At 39.4% G+C, this 24,818-nt stretch overlaps 1 protein-coding gene across 1 annotated transcript in view; it reads left to right on the forward strand.

Moving 5' to 3' along the window:
- The window catches only part of FGF1 (fibroblast growth factor 1), a 301,045-nt gene extending 277,121 nt beyond the window's left edge, over positions 1-23,924 (forward strand). The window contains exon 4 of the mRNA XM_053717162.1: positions 22,837-23,924. Within this exon, the coding sequence (XP_053573137.1) occupies positions 22,837-23,031 (195 nt within the window). The 3' untranslated portion in view covers positions 23,032-23,924. The remainder of the gene's footprint in view (positions 1-22,836) is intronic.
- The last annotated feature ends 894 nt before the right edge of the window (positions 23,925-24,818 follow it).

The following is a 24,818-nucleotide window of genomic DNA, read 5'->3' on the forward strand; positions in this document are numbered from 1 at the left end:
CTTTTCTATTCTATTCTATGCAGTGTGGCCTATTTTCTTTGTTCTATAGCCTAAGCTTTGTCCAGCATGCTGTACTTTTCAAATTTTGTAAAAAAAAAAATAAGAAATAAATTATTTTTGGTGGCGTTCTGTACAGACAGTGCATACTGCACATATATAATTGAAGTGGGGGCATTACTTAGTGTTATGATTTTGGTCTATAAGCTAGGCTTTGACTAGCATAGAATACTTTTTGTTAAAAAAAATATATTTTCTTCCTAATTGGAGAGAGTCCACAGCTGCATTCATTACTTTTGGGAAATAAGAACCTGGCCACCAGGAGGAGGCAAGACACCCCAGCCTAAGGCTTAAATACTCCTCCCACTTCCCTCATCCCCCAGTCATTCTTTGCCTTTGTCCCAGGAGGTTGGTAGAGAAGTGTCTGAATTTGTTTTGTCTCTTATGGAGGGTACTACTCTTCGCAATGGAACAGGAGTTTTAAGTAGCCCTATAAGCTTCTCAGTGAGGGCCTGGGTGAAAGTAAGAGTCCGGAGATGCAGGGAGAGTTCTCTTTTGCAACACCATCTCGACTTATATTAACAGCTCCTTCAGCAATCGGCATTGACGAGTTTTGCAGACTGCTTTTTCTCTCAAGTCCATGTCAGGAGCGAAGCTACGACCTGTTACACTTAAAGGGCCGTGTTCCTGTTCCACGGCATAGATTCTGGTAAGTTTGTTTCATTTTTTATTACATAATGTTAACACAGAAGACAGGGTCACAGTGTGGCGCCTTTTATCTTTATAGAATCAAGGGTTAATATCTCCTTAGGCGGATTATTGAACAGGGGGGAATAATAATCTTATATGCTTATTTAATTTTATGCTGCTTTATATGTGAGATGTTAGGCTCATAGGTTGTTATGGAATATACAGGTTTCACTTTCACTTTGAGAGCCAAGCTTGGCGCGCTTTCTCTCATAACAGGGACAGTCCTGCATTGTGTCATTCATTCCCTCTTTCCTGACCGGACTATCAGAGAGGAGTCATAAATCTCTGTACTGTCTGGGTCCTAGGAGGTGGTGAGTGCCCCAGCCATTGGGGTATAAGGGTGCCGTTTTTTGAATAAAATAAGATGTTTTATTTCTCTAGTTCTCCGGTTATTGCACTCGGGATGGAGGATTCTGTTACTTTAGAGGGCACTCCCTCTATTCTCAATGAGTAATTCCTGTTTATATGGTGAGAAGGCCCTAGTTCCCCCTCTCAATTATGTTCCATATGCCTTGATAATGTGATAATATCAAACATGTTTGATACCACGGAGCCGTCCACCTCTGAGAAGTTGTCTAGTGAGGTGCGTACCCTACATTGTTATCTTTATACACATGCAGTTTTCCCGTAGCATTGCGGATCCTCCATTTGGAGGGGGCCTTTTTTTCTCCAGACGTTACTGCACAGTTCAGATGGCGGTGTCTGCGGTCTTAATGCTTTACCTCACCCTGCTAAGCGCAAGTGAAAGGTTACATATTGCACTCCTTCCCAGAGTACATCAAATAATTTTTGGATTTAACTGATAGGGTTATCTGAGGATGAAGTTCTTTCTGAGACTTCAGAGTATGAACTTTCTGGGTCAGAGTCTGCTGCCTCTCAACCTCCAGCTGCGGAGGAACCAGACTTTAGTTTTAGGAATTTGTGCTTCTTTTAAAGGAAGTTTTTGGCGAATTCAGGGGTTCCAGAGGTCATATTGCCGGATGAACCTTTATTTCCTAAATTAAATAGAGTTTGAGGACAGGGTGGTGCCTTCCCTTCCCTGCTCCTGTTGTCCCGGGTATTCCACCTTGGACTGTACAGTTCCCTGTGGGTGCAACTGTCCCTGAGTGTTGTGCATTTTCATTACAGAATTGCGCGCCTTCGCATTTTACTTAGACATATTTTTTCAGTTATTGATCGACCCTATCCTTATCGGATACGGGAATATTCAGTCTGCTCTTTGAATGGTGCACCTTATTAGACATGTGGGGATAATGTAATCTCCTGATTGTCCATGTATTGAGATTGTTTCCAGTTTTTTTGGAAGATCAGGGCTCCGTTTGGCTGATCCTGCATAGGCCTGTTTCTTTTTGGGCGTTAACCTATGGGTTGCCTTGTATTTTATTTTCATCCGATAGGATGTCCTGTCTGTTTTACATCTTCCCCTCTGAGGGAGGATTTATGCGGCTTGATGGTTAGGACCCGGATTGCAGGCTGGACCTTTTTGGGTTCAGTTCTGTCTGGTAGTTGTTCGGACACGTGGCGCCGCTCTGCTTGGCTGGTCCGCTAGAGGCGCTGATTGCTCATGTTATCCTCTGTGTTCAATCTAAGCATTCTAGAGGACCGGTGGGTCAGTGAGGCAGGAAGGATTGTCTCAGTCCTTATAGCCTTCAATTAAGATGACTGGGTCAGTGGAGTTCCGCTGCATCTCTCTCTCTTGTGTCTGGGGTTGTCAGACCCTAGAGCTTCTTCCCATGTAGTGGAGGGTTGGTGGGCTTGCGCCCTCTTGCCGCCGAGTTGGGTGGTTTGACCTTTTTTTCTTTTGACCCCCTGGGAATTGTCCTTCTGGACTTAGTTCTCAGCAGCTAGTAGTTTATTGGGTAGTTCAGCTGCCTTGCAGCTGATGGGTTGCAGAATGTGACCAGCTGCAACTATTGCACATTGACTCTGTACTGTCTAGCTGTTTTTTATGAGACCTTTTGGTCTTCCTCTGTTGTCTCCATGTGAGTTGGGTCTTCTTTAAGGGACCTGGGTTCCCTTCCGGGATATGGTTGTTCCCTGTTAGGGGCACTGGGCGTGGTCTCCTTGGGCTCTGCTCAGAGCTGGGGATGCTGTGCGTCCTTTTCTCTCTATGATCCTCTGATTGTATGGAGATGATGCGGAGACCAGCCTTTGCTCAAGTGATTATGGACTTGAGGTATCCCATTGCTTGTTTTCCTGCGGCTGTTTGAGAGTCTATGGGCTCTAGTGTCGTTGTACGACTTTTAAAGCCTTAGCTCCTTTGGAGCATTGGAATTTGGCAAGGGGTGGTCTCTTCCTTGGGTTGGGACTTGCGAGTTATCTCATTATCTGGGTTGATCTGGATATTGCTTTGATAACTCCCTGTGGTCTGGTTTTTTATATCAGCTGGGGTGTTAATTTCTCGGATATTGTTTGTTTAAACAATTGGGGGCTCAGATCTGTTTTCTCCCTGGTGCTTCCAGTTGTTGAGGCTTCGCTCAATGTTTTCCTTTGTGGAGTTGTTACCGGACTTTTTGGCTCTAGGGCTGGTTTGGGGTTCCCCAGTTCCTGGGAACTTGGGCTATATCCTTTTACTTGGACTAATTGACCTGGTCACGGTTGGCCAGGTTGTCTGGGTGCTGATGCTTATTGGGCTGGACTTACGCCTTTATGGTTGGTTTCCCTTGATCAGCTTTCTGTGGTAACCTTATGGATTCACTGCTCTGCAGGCGAATGAGTTTGCAGTGTCTCTGCTGCAGCTATTGCACATTGGATGGGTGTAAGCAAGCTAATTCCTTAAGGGGATTGCTTCCAAGTTCATCTGCGTTGGAGATTGATCTCTCCTTTAGCCTGTGGCTTTGTGTCTTGTGGGCAGGTGCTCGGCCTTTTTGGCCCCATCCCTTTTCTTAGGGTGGGGGGGCTTATTCTCCTTCTTATGGAGGTGTGGTCCTTTTTCTAGGAATTCTCTTGGATTCAGGAGGTTGGAACTGAGAGTTAACCTTTCAGAGAGGGGTGTTTTTCTTTGGTTTGTTACATTCCATCTGGAGTCTTGCTGGCTCTGTGTCAAGACTATGGTGGGCCTTTTGTTAGATTCCTTTGGGGCTATGGCCTTGTCGTCTGTTTCTAAGGAGTCGGGTTGGCACCCGTGCTCTGTTGGGATGGCTGTGGCCATTCTTCTGCTCGTTTTTGAGCTGGTGTTGGGGTTTTTCTGTTCTGTTTTCAAGACCTACTGATGCTTGGGCTGGCCTGGTTTGGAGTGGGTTCTGAGATGCGTTGTCATTTTCAGGATCTAGGTTGTCATTGTAGCTAGCCCCCTGGGTTTACAAGCTAAGAGACACAGGTTACCATTCACCTTTGGGTTCAGGGTGTAACCTCTCTCTCTCTCTTGGGGGTGCAGTGGGTCTCATTGAGCTTATGTGCTTCCCCTTTGGAGCCCTGTGTGTAGGTCTAGTGGCTTTGATTGCCTGGACTTGTGCCCTCTGTCTGGAAATTCTCCTTTTGCAATCTGTTCTCTTGCTGGCCGCTTTTTTTTTTTATATATTAGAAATTATCTTCAATTATCATCCAGACGGTTCAAAACAGGTTTGTGATAGTGAATAACACATACATGTTGAGAATTATAAAATAGCATCTAGCCTATGACAGGGTATCAATCGGATGAATTTTCAATTGTTATTGAGCTGTAGATAAACAGAGACAAGAAAATAAAAGTAAATGAAAGAAAACAAAACAAAGAAAAAAGTCAGCCATAAAAGCTCCCACCGTGCAGGGGCATCTTCAGGATGAGTCATGTAAGTACCTACTAGGATGTAAAGGATCTGGTGATTTTAGATTTCACTGCTTAGACCTTTTCAATCCTGTTTATAAATAGGTGTAATGTAAGCGTTTGCATTTTGGTGCCAATGATATCTGCTATCATACTGTCGCCCTCTGTGTGTCCATGTTGTGGCGGAGTTAGTCTGCAAGGGGAGTATAACAGCTATAAAGCTGGTTGATATGCATAATATCTTTCTTAACCTTATGAGGGGCAATTTTCCCATAAGAAGCGTACTTCGGCCAAAAAATTTAGCTTTTTCCTTTTGGTGTAGCTGTAATCTTCCAACATTAGCAAGTCTGATATTTTGTCCGTACAGTCAGTTAAGGTTGGGGTATACATAGTTTTCCAGTGAAGGGCTATCAAGGCCTTGGCCCCCGTCAGTCCTATTTGGAGGAGAGTGAGTCTGAGTCTACAAGGGAGTTTTGGCAGGTCGTTGAGTAAGACTGTGCGAGGCGTCAGGGAAAAGTCACTAGACAGCAGGGCCTGGAGGTGTTTTTCTATTGTGCGCCAGAAAGGTGATATTTTGTTGCATGGCCACCACATGTGAAGGTAGCTACCCCTATCAGCACATCCTCTCCAGCACCTATCTGTCGCATTAGGGTAGATTGAGTTTAACCTGGAAGGGGTGAAATACCACTGCATCAGGACTTTGAAGTTTAACTTTAGCAATTGGGGGAGGTTGATGCTCTCTTAGTCTGTGTAAAGATTTTAAGCCATTCGTCTTTTGAGATTTCTATCTGCAGATCCTACTGGCTGGCCGCTTTTTACTTCTTAGCAAGTATTCTTCTGTGCCATCCTAATGATGGCTGCGTGTTCTTGACACAGAGTTTTTTGTCTGGGTCTGTTACACATTCTTTTTTTTGGCTGAATACTATAGTATTCTTAGTTCTGACGATGTGAGGATGTCTTCAGTTGTCTTTCGGTGCTTTTGCATGATGTTGAGAGAAAGGTTTCTCTGTTTCGAGGCCTGGTCCTAAACCTCTGGTTTCTGCTTGGTCTGGGCATAGCCTCCCCTTGTCTGTCAGGACCCATTTGGGTCTTTGTGAGCTGGGCTCGCTATTGGGGTTTTTCCTTTTTTGGATTTTGTGTTGACCTTTCAGTTCCCCTTCGGTTCTTCTTTGCCTTATCCCTTGGTGAGGGGCTGTCTGTTGGACAACAATGTCTCCTCGAGGACTGTTGGCTCAGTTGTGTCTGATTTTGCGGTCTCTAGCTAGGCTTCTGGGCTATCTGTGGGTCAGTGCCCTTGGGGCCTTTCCTTTTCAAAGTTTTCTCGGCTTCGGACGAAGCAGGGTTTTTGTTGGGTAGTGGTTTCTGGCTTTGTGCCCTTAGATTGGGCCACCTATTGTACCCTCCCGTTTTGGCATTCAGTGACCTCTTTAGCTTGGGTATTGTTTTCCCAAAAGTAATGAATGCAGCTGTGGACTCTTTCCAATTAGGAAGAAAAACATAAATTATGCTTACCTGATAATTTCCTTTTCTTCCGTTGGAAAGAGTCTTTTTATTCTTCTTTTTATTCTTCTGGCACCTTTTTTCACCCTGTTATTTTCTTCTTGTTCCTCGGCAGAATGACTGGGGAATGAGGGAAGTGGAAGGAGTATTTAAGCCTTTGGCTGGGGTGTCTTTGCCTCCTCCTGGTGGTCAGGTTCTTATTTCCCAAAAGTAATGAATGCAGCTGTGGACTCTTTCCAACGGAAGAAAAGGAAATTATCAGGTAAGCATAATTTATGTTTTTTGTGACTTTTTTTTTTTTTACTCTAGTGGGATGCCCAGGAAGCATTTATAGGTCAGCTTGTAACTGACGGTGGTGCATCCTTGCCATGCTTGAAGGGGAGGATTTCAAGCAACTGATAGAAGCTCTTGCTCCCCAATACCACCTTCCTCCATGCAGCACTTTCAGCAGGAATGTAGTTCTCTCACTCTACCCTTCCTGTTTTGCAGTGTTAAAGAAGGAATTGGCAAAGGCTGCTGTACAGTCGGTGCACTTTACCCCTGACTTATAAAGTGCACCTAGTGCCCATCATGCATTGCTCTCTCTGACGGCGCATTGGTGGCAGCCCAGGATATCTTATGAGCAGCAGCATTTGACAGGAGGCTCGATGAGCAATTGAAAGATCACATGTGAGTGTATCTGGAGAAATCTTCTGAGCTGATGCTGACCACCATGTGTGATACCAGGATTAAGGGGAACATGGTTCTCTGAAATATTAACCAGACAACTTGGAAGGACAAACTTATTTGCAGGGTGCATGTAGCCCAACAAAAGGGGGGCATACTATTTGAAGGAGAAATGCAATAGCAGGAGACAGATTTGTTTTGCATCTCCTACCAGCAGCTGCAGCAACACAATACAGCTTGTTGTTAGGGTTTGTTTTTACTATAATTTAGAGACCTACTTCAGTACAGGTGATGCTTCTGCTCCTACTGCTGCTGATTCTTCTGCCATTCCTGCTCTCTGGCTGTTAGTTAATGCCAATGCCAAATTCTTAGGAAAAAGCTAGTCTTTGTGTCCAAGGGAGTTTTGGCACAACTTTTTGTTCACCTTCCTTGGAGGTGTATTTTTGGGGTTTGTTCTACTATTGTAGAGGCCTTCTTCTGTACTGCTGCTCCTGATGTTATTGCCCTGTGGTTATCAGTCAGGAGTTTTGGCACATTTCTTTGATTGCATACCTTACAATGTATTGTTGAGGTTTGTAGTTATTATAATCTAGAGGCCTACTTCAGAACCACTGCTCCTGCCATTTCTGCTCTGTGATTGTCAGTCAATGTCAACGCCAATGCTTATGATAGCCGCTGTATCCATGGGAGTTTGCACATCTCTTGGATCGACTTCCTTTGAGGTGTATTGTTGGGTTTGTTTTTATTATAATCTAGAAGCTTACTTCAGTAACACTGCTGCTGCTGCTCCTGCTAAACCTGCCATTCTTGCTCTGTGGTTGTCAGTCAATGCCAATACCAAATCATTAGGGAACAACTAGTTGAGAGTGTACGAGGAAGGTCAAATAATTTTCCCTCTATCAATGGCACATGTCCCTGGCCACAAGTGTCGCTCTTAATCAAGGGTCCGGTTTGCTTAGGATTTTGCTGCTCTTCATTCTTACACTTGATTTTATTTAAAGTAAAAGCCACCTTCAGTATTGCTGCTGCTGTTCCTAGACTTGCTGTTGCAGTTACTACTACTACTTCCGTATATGTAAAAACCATTGGCTAGATTACGAGTCTTGCGTTAGCCTTAAAAAGCAGCGTTGAGAGGTCCCAATGCTGCTTTTTAACGCCCGCTGGTATTACGAGTCTGGCAGGAGAGGGTCTACCGCTCACTTTTCTTCCGCGACTCGAGCTTACCGCAAATCCCCTTACGTCAGTTGCGTATCCTATCTTTTTAATGGGACTTGCCTAACGCTGGTATTACGAGTCTTGGAAGAAGTGGTAGACTCTCTCCTGTCAAGACTCCTACCGCATTTAAAAGTCAGTAGTTAAGAGTTTTATGGGCTAACGCCGTAACATAAAACTCTTAACTAAAGTGCTAAAAAGAACACTAACACCCATAAACTACCTATTAACCCCTAAACTGAGCCTCCCCCCCCCACATCATAAACACTAAAATAAAGTTTTTAACCCCTAATCTGCCACCACTGTAATAAACCGCTGCACTCCCGCCTCGCAAACACTAGTTAAATTTTATTAACCCCTAACCTGCCATCCCTAACATCGCCGACACCTATCTACATTTATTAGCCCCTAATCTGCCGCCCCCAACGTCGCCGCTACTATATTAAATTTATTAACCCCTAAACCTAAGTCTAACCCCCAACTTAAATATAATTTAAATAAAACTTTATACTTACCTATAAAATAAACCATTAAATAGCTACAATATAACTAATAGTTACATTGTAGCTAGCTTAGGGTTTATATTTATTTTACAGGCAACTTCGTATTTATTTTAACTAGGTACAATAGTTATTAAATAGTTATTAACTATTTAATAGCTACCTAGTTAAAATAAGTACAAATTTACCTGTAAAATAAATCCTAACCTAAATTACAATTACACCTAACACTACACTATCATTAAATTAATTACATAAACTAACTACCTATTGGATCAGCCAATAGGATTGAACTTCAATCCTATTGGCTGATTGGATCAACCAATAGGATTTTTCCTACCTTAATTCTGATTGGCTGATAGAATCCTATCAGGCAATCAGAATTCAAGGGACGCCATCTTGGATGACGTCATTTAAAGGAACCTTCATTCTTCGCTTGGACTTCGTTTGAAGAGGATGCTCCGTGTCGGCTGGATTGAAGATGGACCCGCTCTGCTCCGGATGGATGAAGATAGAAGATGCTGTCTGGATGAAGACTTCTGCTGCTTGGAGGACCTCTTCTGCCCGGATCGGATGAAGACTTCTGCCCCTCTGGAGATCCACTTGTGCCCGGCTGGGTGAAGACGTCTCACGGTAGGGTGATCTTCAAGGGGTTAGTGTTAGGTTTTATAAAGGGGGGATTGGGTGGGTTTTAGAGTAGGGTTGGGTGTGTGGGTGGTGGGTTTTAATGTTGGGGGGTATTGTATTTTTTTTTTACAGGTAAAAGAGCTGATTACTTTGGGGTGAATGCCCCGCAAAAGGCCCTTTTAATGGCTATTTGTAATTTAGTATAGGGTAGGGATGTTTTTATTTTTTGGGCCTTTTTTATTTTATTAGGGGGATTAGAGTAGGTGTAATTAGTTTAAAATTATTGTAATTATTTTTTTATTTTCTGTAATTTAGTGTTTTTTTTGTACTTTAGTTTATTTAATTTAATTGTAGTTAGTTTATGTAATTAATTTAATGATAGTTATTTTAACTAGGTAGCTATTAAATAGTTAATAACTATTTAATAACTATTGTACCTAGTTAAAATAAATACAAAGTTGTCTGTAAAATAAAAATAAATCCTAAGCTAGCTACAATGTAACTATTAGTTATATTGTAGCTAGCTTAGGGTTTATTTTATAGGTAAGTATTTAGTTTTAAATAGGAATAATTTATTTAATTGTAGTTATTTTATTTAGATTTATTTAAATTATATTTAAAGGGACATAATACTCATATGCTAAATCACTTGAAACTGATGCAGTATAACTGTGAAAAGCTGACAGGAAAATGTCACCTGAGCATCTCTATGTAAAAAAGGAAGATATTTTACCTCACAATTTCCTCAGCTCAGCAGAGTAAGTTCTGTGTAAAAGTTATACTCAGCTGCTTCCAGCTGCAGGTAAAAAAAAAAAAATGAAGAAATGAACAGCAGCCAATCAGCATCAGCAGTGCTGAGGTAATGAACTCTTTTACTGTGATCTCATGAGATTTCACTTAACTCTCATGAGATTTCATTATTACACTGAATAGGGAAATAACATGAGAGTGCACGAGGCTCATCCTTTCAGCTGTCCCGGGACAGACATACTAATATGCTGCTTAGAAATCCTTTACAATGGGATGTGGCTACTGAGGAACTTTTGAGGTAAAATATCTTTCTTTTTTACATAGAGATGTTCAGGTGATATTTTCTAGTCAGCTTTTTACAGCTATGCTGCATCACTTTCAAGTGTTTAAACATTTGGGTATTATGGCCCTTTAAATTAGGGGGGTGTTAGGGTTAGGGTTAGACTTAGGTGGCAGTGTCCGGAGCGGCAGAGTAGGGTTTAATAATTATAATGTAGGTGGTGATGGCAATGTCAGGGACGGCAGATTAGGGGTTAATAAGTGTAAGATTAGGGGTGTTTAGACTCGGGTTCATGTTAGGGTGTTAGGTGTAGACATAAAATTCCTTTCCCCATAGTAATGAATGGGGCTGCGTTAGGAGCTGAACACTGCTTTTTTGCAGGTGTTAGGTTTTTTTTGTCAACCGGCTCAGCCCCATTGTTTCCTATGGGGAAATCAAGCACGAGCACATTTAGCCAGCACACCGCTAACGTCTTAAGGGAGCGTTGAAAAAAAAAATGCTCGTTAGCAACGCACCCCTGTTACCGCAAAACTTGTAATCTCGGTGCATCTTAGGTATAGCTGCTTCTGATTCTACTGTGTTAGTGTCAGTGCCCTTCTGTAAACTTACATTTTCTTCATAAATTTGTTTGCCAGAAGCAGATGCTCGATCATGAGAATACCGCTGCTGGATCACTACTGTGTTGGCAACACTGTAACAGTATTATACACATAGTGGTCGAGTGCACTCTCCTAAACATACCTCTGTATACCCTTAAGGAAGGGCGCTACATTTCAACAAATGATATAAAAAAAGAAGTACATTATAATACATAATAGAAGTAAAATGGTTTTTAAAACTGAACACTCATCATGAAAAATGTAATTTAAACTTCTATGCCCCTTTATATATATTTCAAATTATGATAACAAAGGTGATGTACAGGTGATCGCTTTACTAACTAATAGTGGATACAATTGCAAGCTACAGGACAGTGAGGCCCCTTTGTCCGGTGTTCAATGTCTGATGATTGTACCTCAGTATCCTGAAAGCTTGAAATTGTATCCACTATTAGTTAACTATTAAAGGTATCACCTGGTACTTTTGTTATTTTCTTACAAAAGGATAGGTACTTTCTTAGAATACACTGGTTAGAGCTGCATTATCCTTTTTCTAAAATTATGATTAAAAGGACACTAAACACCTTGAGGTTGTACTTGTATATAAAATCTTTAGTTATGAACAATGAAACAACTATGCAATATATTTTCATTATTTATTTGGCCCCCTTTTCCGGTAGCTTAGCTGAGCTACAAGTGCATCCTGTTGGCACCTCAAGGCAAACCCTGCTACATATATTTCCTTAATTGGCTTTAAAAGATAACTGCAAAACAATGTACTATACTAACATTATGACAGTAGCTAGCCTTGTTATCTGCAGATTGAAGCCCTGAATAATATCTCCTCCAATAAAGGCAAGTAGTGGTTATAAAAAAACAACGGCCTGTAATTAAAATGTTAATTGTTGATATGTTATTCTATAGCAACACTACAGAAATGTCTTGAAATAACAAGGCATTTACTGTCCCTTTAAATGTGCATAGTATAGTATATTTTGCAATATATGTGTGCATAACAGCTACAATTTTAGATATAGTTAAAGGACTTTCAGGGTATTTAAGCATATGTTTGAGGAGTTTCAGTGCATAGGTCAGAAACTCTTCATAAGCCATGAAAGCTTTAGGAGATGCATTTTGTATCTACATAACCCACCCCTGTAAATGGAATTTCTTTGAAGACAGATAAATACATCTCTCTTGCCAGCTGCCCCTTGACATATCAACAATAATTTGTCAGCTATCCTCTAAATTTGAAGCATATGTTATCTCTTCTTATTACATGTAACAGATGATGAATGAATGACATTCTAACATTAGTTTTCTCCCTCTTCATATCTCACATGTGCTGAACACTTCTTTACACCAAACTAACTGAGTCATTGAGCGTTTGATTTCCTGCCCCCTGCCCTGGCTCCTATTTGTTACTGAACTCTCTTTTATGATCTAACACTTTGATCTTGATAATTGGAAGTCAAATCCTCCTAATCAGACCTGTGGGTTTAAAAGTAACGTGGTTAGTAGCAATGGTGTACATAGCTGCTATAAGGGTTTGACTGACATTGGTCTCACCATTATGCAATAGTTTAATAAAACAGCACTCACTTGTCTAGAGCAGTGTTTTTCAACCAGTGTGCCGTGGCACACTATTGTGCCGTGAGAGATCCTCAGGTGTGCCGCGGCAGACTGACAACAGTGCGGGGTGTCCCTCTTTCAAATTTTGAAATATTGGGAGGTATGTGACATTACGATTGTTTGTGAATGAATGTCAATATGTCATGTATAGTTTGTAGGAGGCATGGCATGACAGCACAGTACAGTGTGTATATATATATATATATATATATATATACTGTATATATATCCTGTATTAGGCTACAATGTGTCATTTTGTAAAATTTTTGGATGGTGGTGTGCCACAGGATTTTTTAATGTAAAAAAGTGTGCCACGGCAAAAAAAAGGTTGCAAATCACTGGTCTAGAGCAGGAACTGTAAGTGTTGTAGAATACCATTGTCACAAAACCGCATTACACTCTGTATAACGCAACCTGCTCTAATATATGCACAAAAAAGAAAAGGAAAATAAAAACAAGACGACCATGACAGAGGCATCAGAGTTTTTATGAATTCTGTAGGCTTGGCCGTGTTTTGGTGAATACCCCTGATCAGCCTCTCCTTCAGTCTGCGATACCTCTTGTTCTATCCAGCAACAATACTTTTCTATAACACAGAGATAAAAAAATTCTACACTTACAGACATTTATATTATAACTGTGTTTCAAGCGTCTCTTTGAAGTTGTTGCGGTTATAAATGTTTTAACCCCTTAGAAATAAGTTTTTGTTTCACATAATAGACTTTATGTATTGGGCACGTAAGGCAACTATAGAAATTAACTAGAGCAGCATTCACTAATAATACGCTCAAAAATACAGATGATGCAAGGCTTAAGGGGACACTGAACCCAATTTTTTTCTTTAGTGATTCAGATAGAGCATGCAATTTTAAGCAACTTTCTAATTTACTCCTATTATCAATTTGTCTTCGTTCTCTTGCTATCTTTATTTGAAACAGAAGGCATTCAAGCTATTTCTTTGGTTCAGAACCCTGGAAAGCACTTGTTCATTGGTGGATGAATTTATCCACCAATCAGCAAGAACAACCCAGGTTGTTCAACAAAAATGGGCCGGCATCTAAACTTACATTCTTGCATTTCAAATAAAGATACCAAGAGAATGAAGAAAATTTGATAATACGAGTAAATTAGAAAGTTGCTTAAAATTGCATGCTCTATCTGAATCACTAAAGAAAAAAAATTGGGTTCAGTGTCCCTTTAACCCCTTAACGACCGACGACGTATGCCATACGTCCTCAAAAAAAAAGCACTTAACGACCGAGGACGTATGGCATACGTCGTCGGTTTAACAGAGCACTGGAAGCGATCGAAATCGCTTCCAGCTGCTCTAACAGTATTGCAGGCTTGCCTTGATGTCTAGGCATCCTGCAATACTGTCCCCGAGTGCCGGGACCGGATTGATCACTCCCCCACGAGTGATCACTTCCGGTTTCGCTCCACGTGGAGCCCGGTAGTGTTTCAGAGCATCGGAAGCGATCGGACATGCTTCCGATGCTCTGCTTGTTTGCTAAGTGCCTCGGTGGGTCGAGGCACTTAGTTAGTTGTAAATTAAAATAAAAAAAAATAAAAAAATAAAAACGATTAAAATAAAAAAAGCCCTAAATAGCCCCCCCCTCCCCCTTCACTAGGCATCCAAGATGGCGATGCCCAGTGCATCATGGGGCCTCTGGGGGTGTCCCTAGCCTGCATCATCATAGGGGCAAGCTAGGGTCACCCAATCTGAGCCTCCCACCCTAAAAAAAAAATAATAATAAAATACCCCATTTGTCTGATCATGTCAATATTTGTAAATATTGACTATGATCAGTGTGGATCTCCCTCCCTCTCCTCACTTGCCATTTTGTTGGAGAGAGAGAGAGACCTGTATTTAGCAGAGAGAGAGATTTATTTCTTTTATTTGTTAAAAAATATAGAACCAAAGGCTCTTTTCAGAGCCATTAACCCCTAGCTTGCCAGTGATCACTATATATCACTGGCAGTAACATAGGTGCACTTTTTTTTGCTGCATTTTGCTGTCTGTGCATTTTTTTAGGGGTTAATTTTGTTGTTGTCATTTTTTAAAAACCCAAAGGCTCTTTTCAGAAACATTTAGTTAATTTAATTTAATTTTCAGAGCCATTAACCCCTAGCTTGCCAGTGATCGCTATAAATCACTGGCAGTTGCATAGCTGTACTTTTTTGCTGTCTGTGCATTTTTTTAGGGGTTAATTTTGTTGTTGTAATTTTTTAAAAACCCAAAGGCTCTTTTCAGAAACATTTAGTTAATTTAATTTAATTTTCAGAGCCATTAACCCCTAGCTTGCCAGTGATCGCTATAAATCACTGGCAGTTGCATAGCTGTACTTTTTTGCTGTCTGTGCATTTTTTTAGGGGTTAATTTTGTTGTTGTAATTTTTAAAAAACCCAAAGGCTCTTTTCAGAAACATTTAGTTAATTTAATTTAATTTTCAGAGCCATTAACCCCTAGCTTGACAGTGATCGCTATAAATCACTGGCAGTAGCATAGCTGTACTTTTTTGCTAGTTAATTTAGTTAATTAATTTAGTTAATTTAATTTAATTTTCAGAGCCATTAACCCCTAGCTTGCCAGTGATCGCTATAAATCACTGGCAGTTGCATAGCTGTACTTTTTTGCTGTCTGTGCATTTTTTTTAGGGGTTAATTTTGTTGCTGTAATTTTTTAAAAACCCAAAGGCTCTTTTCAGAAACATTTAGTTAATTTAATTTAATTTTCAGAGCCATTAACCCCTAGCTTGCCAGTGATCGCTATAAATCACTGGCAGTAGCATAGCTGTACTTTTTTGCTAGTTAATTTAGTTAATTAATTTAGTTAATTTAATTTTTTTTAGTAATTGTTTTCTGTGACAGATACAAAAATGTCACAGAAAAGATATAGTGCTGAGGAGGCGTATGCCATCCTTGCGTCAGAGTCAGATGCCTCTATTTCTGACTCAGACCCCAATTTTGACCCTGCCATGTGCTCAGATACATCACTAGATGCAGTCTCAACTGATAATGATGTATCTGTGGCTGCTAGCCCCCCTGCCAGCCCCCCTGCCAGCCCCCCTGCTAGCCCCCCTGCCAGAAGGAGGCGTGTTGCTGCCATTGCTGCTGAAGAGTGGGTAACGCCTCATCTCCAGAGGCCAGATATCCCACCCTTCACAGCAAATGCTGGCATAAATATAGATGTGGCAGGTTTTAGCCCCCAGCAGTTTCTGGAAGTGTTTCTGGGCGATGATATATTGGGGAACATTGTCGCCCAAACTAATTTATATGCCCATCAGTTCCGTGCTGCAAAGCCTGGAACATATTTGGCAAAGCAGCAATGGGCCCCCATCAATGTGCCAGAATTCAAAAAATTCTGGGCATTGACTATGCTGATGGGCATCATAAAGAAACCCTCCATTCGCTCCTACTGGAGTACTAGCCCCATCTGCTCTACCCCCATTTTCTCCCAGACTATGTCGAGGAAGAGGTATGAAATGATTCTGCATTTCATGCACTTCAGCGACAACAGCCTGTGCCCCCCTAGGGAGCATCCCCAATTTGACAGGCTGTATAAAATCCGCCCCTGATAACCCACTTTTTTGCCAGGTTTGCAGAGGCTTATACACCTGGAAGGAATATATGCGTTGATGAATCCCTAATGAAGTATAAGGGAAGGCTGGGATTCAAGCAGTATATTCCTTCCAAACGCTCCAGATATGGGGCAAAGGTGTATAAGCTCTGTGACAGCGAGACTGGGTATACTCAGGCCTTCCGGGTGTATGAGGGAAAGGATAGTCACCTTGACCCTCCAGGTTGCCCAGAACATATGGGAACCACTGGCAAGATTGTCTGGGACCTGATATTACCCCTAATGAACAAAGGGTATCACTTGTACTTAGACAATTTTTATACAAGTGTCCTTTTGTTCAAGCTACTGTATTGCTTTGATACAGTAGCTTGCGGTACAATTAAAAAGAACCGCGCAGGTTTCCCAGGACAGCTTGTACGCACCCGGCTACGAAGGGGGGAGACCTCAGCTCTGCGCCAAGAGGAGCTGTTGGCACTGAAGTACAGAGACAAGAAGGATGTATACCTTCTTACCACCATCCACACAGAGAGGACGGTGGCGGTTTCTGTACGTGGCAGAGCTGAGATCATAAGGAAGCCAGTGTGCATCAAGTCTTATAACCGGCATATGGGTGGGGTTGATCTGGCTGATCAGCTGCTGCAGCCCTACCTAATTATGCGGAAGACAAGGGCCTGGTACAAAAAGGTTGCAATTTACCTAATGCAGATTGCAACCCACAACGCTTTTTTGTTGTTCAAAAAAGCAAACCCCAGAGTTAAAAAGACTTTTTTACAGTTTCAGCTCCAGATTATTACGGGGATTTTGTACCATGATGCACCTGCTCCCCGGGCGGTGATGGGAGAGAGCAGAGTTGGGGCTACCCATTTTATTTTTAAAATCCCCCCTACTGCCACAAAGCAGAAACCACAAAAAAAATGCAGAGTCTGTACCAAGAGGGGGAAGAGAAGGGACACCATATATTACTGTCCTGATTGCCCTGGACAGCCTGCACTCTGCATTGGGGACTGCTTCAAGCGGTACCATACAATGGTCAATTTTTTAAAAAATAAATACATTTGCTGTTACATATATATATATTTTTTTTTGGTTATGTTTACAGTTAGATGTTTTTTTGTTTTTTTTACTTTTACTGTGCCAGATTTTTACATTTCACTACTCTATTTTTTTCTAAAATTGGGCCTGTTTTTTTTTAACCAAAACCCCTGTCAAACCTATGCATGGGGGACATAGGTGTTCTCAGGGTGCCTTGCAGAAAACAACCTGAAGTATGTTTTTGTAATAACTTACAACAGTCTCTCCTAAATTATAGTCAAAAAGCAATGTGTCTGTAAAAATGAAAATTGAAAAATTACCACCATACACTTTCTCCAATTTTTTGGGCTAAAACGGTTGCTTCAAAGGCATCAAAGCACACCATATACAATACCTTGGGGTGTCAACATTTAAAAAATATACACTTTGAATGCAATAAATAAAAGTGTGGTATGCGATAGGCCCCAAACTAAAGATAGGCCTATCAGAAGAAATACTCTCATTTTTAATAACTAAAATCACAAGTCATAAAATTGTAACATAACCTTCCCAAAATCCTGGCAAACCTATGCATGGGGGGCATAGGTGTACTCAGGGTGCCTTGCAGAAAACAACCTGAAGTATTCTTTTGCAATAACTTACAACAATCTCTCCTAAATCATAGTCAAAAAGCAATGTGTCTGTAAAAATGAAAATTGAAAAATTACCACCATATACTTTCTCCAATTTTTTGGGCTAAAACGGTTGCTTCAAAGGCATCAAAGCACACCATATACAATACCTTGGGGTGTCAACATTTAAAAAATATACACTTTGAATGCAATAAATAAAAGTGGGGTATGTGATAGGCCCCAAACTAAAGATAGGCCTATCAGAAGAAATACTCTCATTTTTAATAACTAAAATCATGTAACATAACCTTCCCAAAATCCTGGCAAACCTAGGCATGGGGGGCATAGGTGTACTCAGGGTGCCTTGCAGAAAACAACCTGAAGTATTCTTTTGCAATAACTTACAACAGTCTCTCCTAAATCATAGTAAAAAAGCAATGTGTCTGTAACAATGAAAATTTAAAAATTACCACCATATACTTTCTCCAATTTTTTGGGCTAAAACGGTTGCATCAAAGTCATCAAACCACTCCATGTATAATACCTTGGGGGGTCAACTTTTTAAATATAATCACATTTATGGAAAACAAATAAATTGGGGTATGTTAAAAGACCCCCAAAAAAGACGGTAGGCAAAGAAAATATGTTAAATGTGAAAAAAAATCACAAACACATGTCAGACATTTGGCATTGCACCGCCCAAACAAGCCACCAAACCTATGCATAGGTGGTATCACTGAACTCAGGAGATGTTGGTGACCACATATTGGTGTCTTCTTTGGTAGTAACACATAACAGGAGCTGTGAATCCATGTCTAAAGTACAATGTATGTGAAAAATAACACAAAGAAATGAATGCCCAATAGTTTGACAAAGACTAGTGGTTGAATTAGTGTATGGAAAGTGTTAAAACACCTGCATTTGAAATACCCTAGGATGTCTACTTTTCAAAAATATATGGTTTTATGGGGGTAAATTACATTGGCCGGCTTCAGAAATGTCTTAAATAGAACATGGGTGCATGGGATGTGAAAATGGGAAGTGTAAAAAATGGAATGCGCTTCCTAAAAATAAGGCCTTCTAGCCCCCAGAGAACCCAACACACCTATACATGGGTGGTATCACTGTACTCAGGAGATGTTGTTGAACACATATTGAGGTGTTTTTTGGCAGTAACACATAACAGGAACTGAGAATCCATGCCTAAAGTACAATGTGTGTGAAAAATAACACAAAAAAATGACTACCCAAAAGTTTGACAAAGACTGGTGGTTAAATAAGTTCATGGAAAGTGTGAAAATACCAGCATTTCAAATACCCTAGGGGGTCTACTTCTCAAAAATATATGGTTTTATGGGGGTAAATTTCATTGACCGGCTTCAGAAATGTCCCAAATAGGACATGGGTGCATGATGACCGATGTGAAAATTCCAAGTTGAAAAACTGGAATGCGCTTCCTAAAAATAAGGCCTTCTAGCCCCCAGAGAACCAAACACACCTATACATGGGTGGTATCACTGTACTCAGGAGATGTTGTTGAACACATATTGAGGTGTTTTTTGGCAGTAACACATAACAGGAACTGAGAATCCATGCCTAAAGTACAATGTGTGTGAAAAATAACACAAAAAAATGACTACCCAAAAGTTTGACAAAGACTGGTGGTTAAATAAGTTCATGGAAAGTGTGAAAATACCAGCATTTCAAATACCCTAGGGGGTCTACTTCTCAAAAATATATGGTTTTATGGGGGTAAATTTCATTGACCGGCTTCAGAAATGTCCCAAATAGGACATGGGTGCATGATGACCGATGTGAAAATTCCAAATTGAAAAACTGGAATGCGCTTCCTAAAAATAAGGCCTTCTAGCCCCCAGAGAACCCAACACACCTATACATAGGTGGTATCACTGTACTCAGGAGATGTTGTTGAACACATATTGAGGTGCTTTTTGGCAGTAACACATAACAGGAACTGAGAATCCATGCCTAAAATACAATGTGTGTGAAAAATAACACAAAAAAATGACTACCCAAAAGTTTGACAAAGACTGGTGGTTGAATTAGTGCATGGAAAGTGTTAAAATACCAGCATTTGAAATACCCTAGGGTGTCTACTTTTCAAAAATATATGGTTTGATGGGGGTAAATTCCATTGGCCAGCTTCAGAAATGTCCCAAATAGGACATGGGTGCATGATGACCGATGTGAAAATTCCAAGTTGAAAAACTGGAATGTGCTTCCTAAAATTAAGGCCTTTTAGCCCCCAGAGAACCCGACACACCTATACATGGGTGGTATCACTGTACTCAAGAGATGTTGTTGAACACATATTGAGGGTTTTTTTGGTAGTAACACATAACAGGAACTGAGAATCCATGCCTAAAGTACAATGTGTGTGAAAAATAACACAAAATAATGACTACCCAAAAGTTTGACAAAGACTGGTGGTTGAATTAGTGCATGGAAAGTGTTAAAATACAAGCATTTGAAATACCATAGGGTGTCTACTTTTCAAAAATATATGGTTTGATGGGGGTAAATTCCATTGACCAGCTTCAGAAATGTCCCAAATAGGACATGGGTGCATGATGACCGATGTGAAAATTCCAAGTTGAAAAACTGGAATGCGCTCCCTAAAAATAAGAGCTTTTAGCCCCCCGAGAACCCGACACATCTATACATGGGTGGTATCACTGTACCCAGGAGATGCTGCTGAAGACATATGAGGGTGTTATTTGGCAGTAACCCTTAATATTATCAGTAAATGTATTCTTAAATTGCTATTTTGTCAAAAAATCAAATTATTTTTTTTTCCCCCCCAAACTTTGGCATAGATTGGTGGTAAAATGGTTGCATGAAAAAAGTCAAAATACCCCAAGTTTAATACCTTAGGTTGTCTTCTTTTAAAAAATATATACATTTGAAGGGTTATTCAGGGATTCATGACAGATATTGGTGTTACAATGTAACTATCGCCAATTTTGAAAAAACATGGTTTTGAAATAGCAAAGTGCTACTTGTACTTATTGCCCTATAACTTGCAAAAAAAGCAAAGAACATGTAAACATTGGGTATTTATAAACTCAGGACAAAATTTAGAAACTGTTTAGCATTGGTATTTTATGGTGGTTGTAGATGTGTAAGAGATTTTGGGGCTCAAAGTTAGAAAAAGTGCATTTTTTTTCATTTTTTCCTCATATTTTATATTTTTTTTTATAGTAAATTATAAGATATGATGAAAATAATCATATCTTTAGAAAGTCCATTTAATGGCGAGAAAAACAGTATATAATATGTGTGGGTACAGTAAATGAGTAAGAGGAAAATTACAGTTAAACACAAACATCGCAGAAATGCAAAAATAGCCTTGGTCCCAGATGGTCAACAAATTGAAAAGTGGTCTGGTCACTAAGGGGTTAATGAACATGATCTTGCACCTCACAAGTATTTATGAATCTAATCCAATGTATCTAATTTAATATAACTAGCAATGTCATTAATGAGGTCAACACAGAATGTGCCAAACCATTATTGTATATTAAATGTACGTTATATGATTAGTGTAAGAACTATGCAAGACATTTTTAGATGTTATCAGAGATGTCATTGCTCATGCCATATGCCACCAATAAGGCCTGTAGATGACAAATGTATAATTTATAAATTCAGCAATCATTTTCCTGGCTTTTTTTGCCTTTAATTGAGAACTTATAAGACCATTAAATATAGTGAAATTACATGAATGCACAATACAAATAATTTTACCAGAAAAAAACCCTACTACTTATTTGAAATTCAGAGTTTTCTTTCATTTCACTGCCCCCTGTATCACGTGACAGTCATTAGCCAATCATTGAATGATATCTGTAAATACTGTGAATCTTGCACATGCTCAGTAGGAGTTGGCGCCTTAGAAATTTTGCACATTAAAATACTTCACACAATTAGGAGATATATTTGCATATTAATCATTTTATTTAGACATGTAAATTACCTTAATAACCTTAATTAGTACTAATCAGCTATATTTAATAACATTTTAATCCCTAAATTAAATAAACCAGCAGGTGACTTGAAACCTCCTCTTTAACTCTAAAGTTTTCTGGATTTTACAAGTTGTTAAAAAGATACTAAAGTCATTAAAAGTCCTTTTTTGTTTTGGCATTATAAATCAATCAGTGCATTGCCAAAAATGTGCTTATAAAATAATTGTTATGTCATTTTGTTACCTAATTGTGCATTGCTTTTCTGGTCAGGGACCCTTTATAATGTCTTTTCAATGTTGGATTTCTTATCTCCTTTTTTCAGTTATTAAAACCTTTAAAGGGGAATTACATTCAGCATTTAATTTCTCAAAGGTGTCAATAGCCAACTTCCTATATAGGAGCAAATGTAATAATAGAGGGAAATTGGAAAGTTGTTTAAAATTCGAATTGCTCTGAATCGTGATTTAATGTTGACATAACTGTCCCTTTAAAATCTCCATATAGGGCCAGATTACGCTTTTAATAGAGCGCTAATTGCACAAGAAGTAAAGTTTTTGCGCACGCCGGTTTGCGCTTGTATTAAAAGTAAAAAGTTATTGCGCTGGCGTTAACCCAATGCACACTAACAGCTTACCTCTAGCGCAATTCGAATATTGCGCGCGCAATAACGTATTCCCTAAAGAAGTCAAAGGAGCAAAAAAAGTGGAAAAAACCTAACACCCTACTCGCGCGCTAACCAACACGCTCATGTTCTCAAGGGTGTTAACCCGACATGAAGAGATCTCTATGTTAAAGCCCTTTGCCTGCCTTTTTTTATTTTTCCATGATTATTAGATAATATTATTATGAGTGTAACTGTAGTTTGTAAAGTATTTTTGATGTGTTTTGTAAAACGTTTTTTTGTTTCGCAAAACAGTTAACTACAGCTCTGAGTACGCGCTAACCCGGCGTGTATTAACTTTAATTGTGCTCAAGTGATCGCGTTTAATTTCAACTTGTAATATGAGCATAATTTAACCTGTGTGCAAACGATCGCGAAAACCCGATATCGCTTGCGCACAAACGTTTGCGTTCCACTCGTAATCTGGCCCATAGTAAATGTAGCCATATAAGCATTACATTTTAGTACAATAGTCAGGATTAATTTTGTTAGTGGCAAAGCACCTCCTACGGTGAAAGAAAATGCAAAGGAGCATATTTTAAATAAATACCAGACAGACCCACAGCAGGAAGCGTGGAGAGGTGGTTTGTAAGCGCTTACCAACAGCAACTATTTTCTTAGCCAGAGCCTAACTGTAGTTCAGAGTTTCAATCCAACGTAGCTAAATATAACACCAAATGAACTGTGTTTTTCTTTTTTTTTCTGAAGCTGACGCTGAGTGAGGAATGCCTGTTCTTGGAGACTTTAGAAGAAAATCATTACAACACATATAAATCAAAGAAATATGCAGAACAAAACTGGTTTGTTGGATTAAAGAAAAATGGGACCTGCAAGAAAGGTTCCCGGACACACTATGGTCAAAAAGCTATTCTGTTTCTTCCATTACCAGTGTCAAGTGACTAAAGGCTTCCAGCAGCGATGTTATCAAGGAAACGACTGACCTGTGTACAAACAAAAATCCTCTTCTGTGTGGCATTGCTCTACATAATCACACTAAGACTGATGGCCAGGGAAGTTATTAAATGTTTTATTGCTATCCACAATGGATTCACATTATTCACAAACACTGTAGTTTTAAAATGATGCACATTTACTTAGCAGAGAATACTGTACTGCATGAAACATTACAAAAATAAGTACTACAAAATCAATACAGCTGTGAAATACCTGTTCATTAATCAACACTCCATTAAATAGTGTGCGTTTATGAGTAATTATTAATGCTTTAGGAATGGCTTCTATTCCATACAACATTCTGAGAAAGGGAGGAATCCCCCAGAAATGCAAATATACTATATACAAATGTGCTTAGTACTCTACTGCTGAACAGACAATTATTTAGTGTATGTTTTCAATGCATTTTAAATTAATTAGGATTTTAATCAGTGGGTTTATTGTATTTATACTCGTTATGTGCCACCTGTTCCTAAAGGGTCAGAAAAGTGAATCTCAAATGAACAGTAGTTTATTTTAAAGGGACATGAAACAATTATTTTCATCATGCAGACAGAGCATACAGTTTTAAAAACTTTCCAATTCACTTCTGTTTTAAAATGTGCGTTATTCTCTTGGTATACTTTGTTGAAGGAGCAGTAATACACTACTGGGAGCTAGCTGAACACATTGGATGAGCCAGTGAGAAGAGGCATATATGTGCGGCCACCAATGAGCAATAAGCTGCTTTCCAACAAAGGATACTAAGAGAGTGAAGAAAATTATATAATAGAGTAAATTGGAAAGTTATGTACAATTGTATGTTCTATCTGAATCATAAAACAATAAAATTGGGTTTTGTGTCCCTTTAATTTCTACCCGAAACATTTCTTGAATTATACTTTTGTTTTGCAAAAACGATTGTTTAAAATGTTCTGACAGGTTTTACAACTTATTTTGTGCAAGGAATCTGCAGAGTATATGGATCATGCCTGATTGCATACTGCAAAGGGTGCTTAAAGGAATCTGAAATGCAGGTTATTTCATATTCACTTGTATGTCCTTTTTAGTGCATAAAAATGTATCCTTAACACTTATCAATAGAAATCTCAATTCTGCTTCAATTTATTTTTTGGGCAGTGTGCATATTTCTGTGCTGTCCTTTTAAACAAGAATGATTTATTCATATATTTTCTAGTACAGTAAAAATGCATTTATCTGCAGTTCTGAGCAGTTGTGTGCCATGTTAGCAAGTCAAGTATGCCCTATTATTTAGCACATCATTGTAAAAAAATATGTCTGCAATTATTAAAGGGACATAAAACCCAAAAATGTTCTTTCACGATTTAGATAGAACATAACATTTTAAACAACTTTCTAATTTACTTCTATTATCAATTTTTCTTTGTTTTCTTGTTATCCTTTGTTAAAAAGCAGAAATGTAAGTTCAAGAGTGTGCGTGTGTCTGCAGCACTATATAGCAGCAGTTTTGCAACAATGTTATATATTAACAGGAGCACTAGATGGCAGCACTATTTCCTGTAGTGCTTCAGGCATGTGCACGCTACCTACCTAGGCATCTCTTCAACAAAGAATAACATAAGAATGAAATAAATGAGATAATAGAAATACATTGTAAACTTTTTAAAAATGGTATTCTCTATCTGAATCATGAAATAATTTTTTGGGGTTTAATGTCCCTTTAAAATTAGCTGATTGTAAATCATATAAATATTCACTTGTGTAGCAAATCTGCA

Source organism: Bombina bombina, chromosome 6 (genome assembly GCF_027579735.1).
Source record: "Bombina bombina isolate aBomBom1 chromosome 6, aBomBom1.pri, whole genome shotgun sequence".
NCBI classification, from domain to species: domain Eukaryota; kingdom Metazoa; phylum Chordata; class Amphibia; order Anura; family Bombinatoridae; genus Bombina; species Bombina bombina.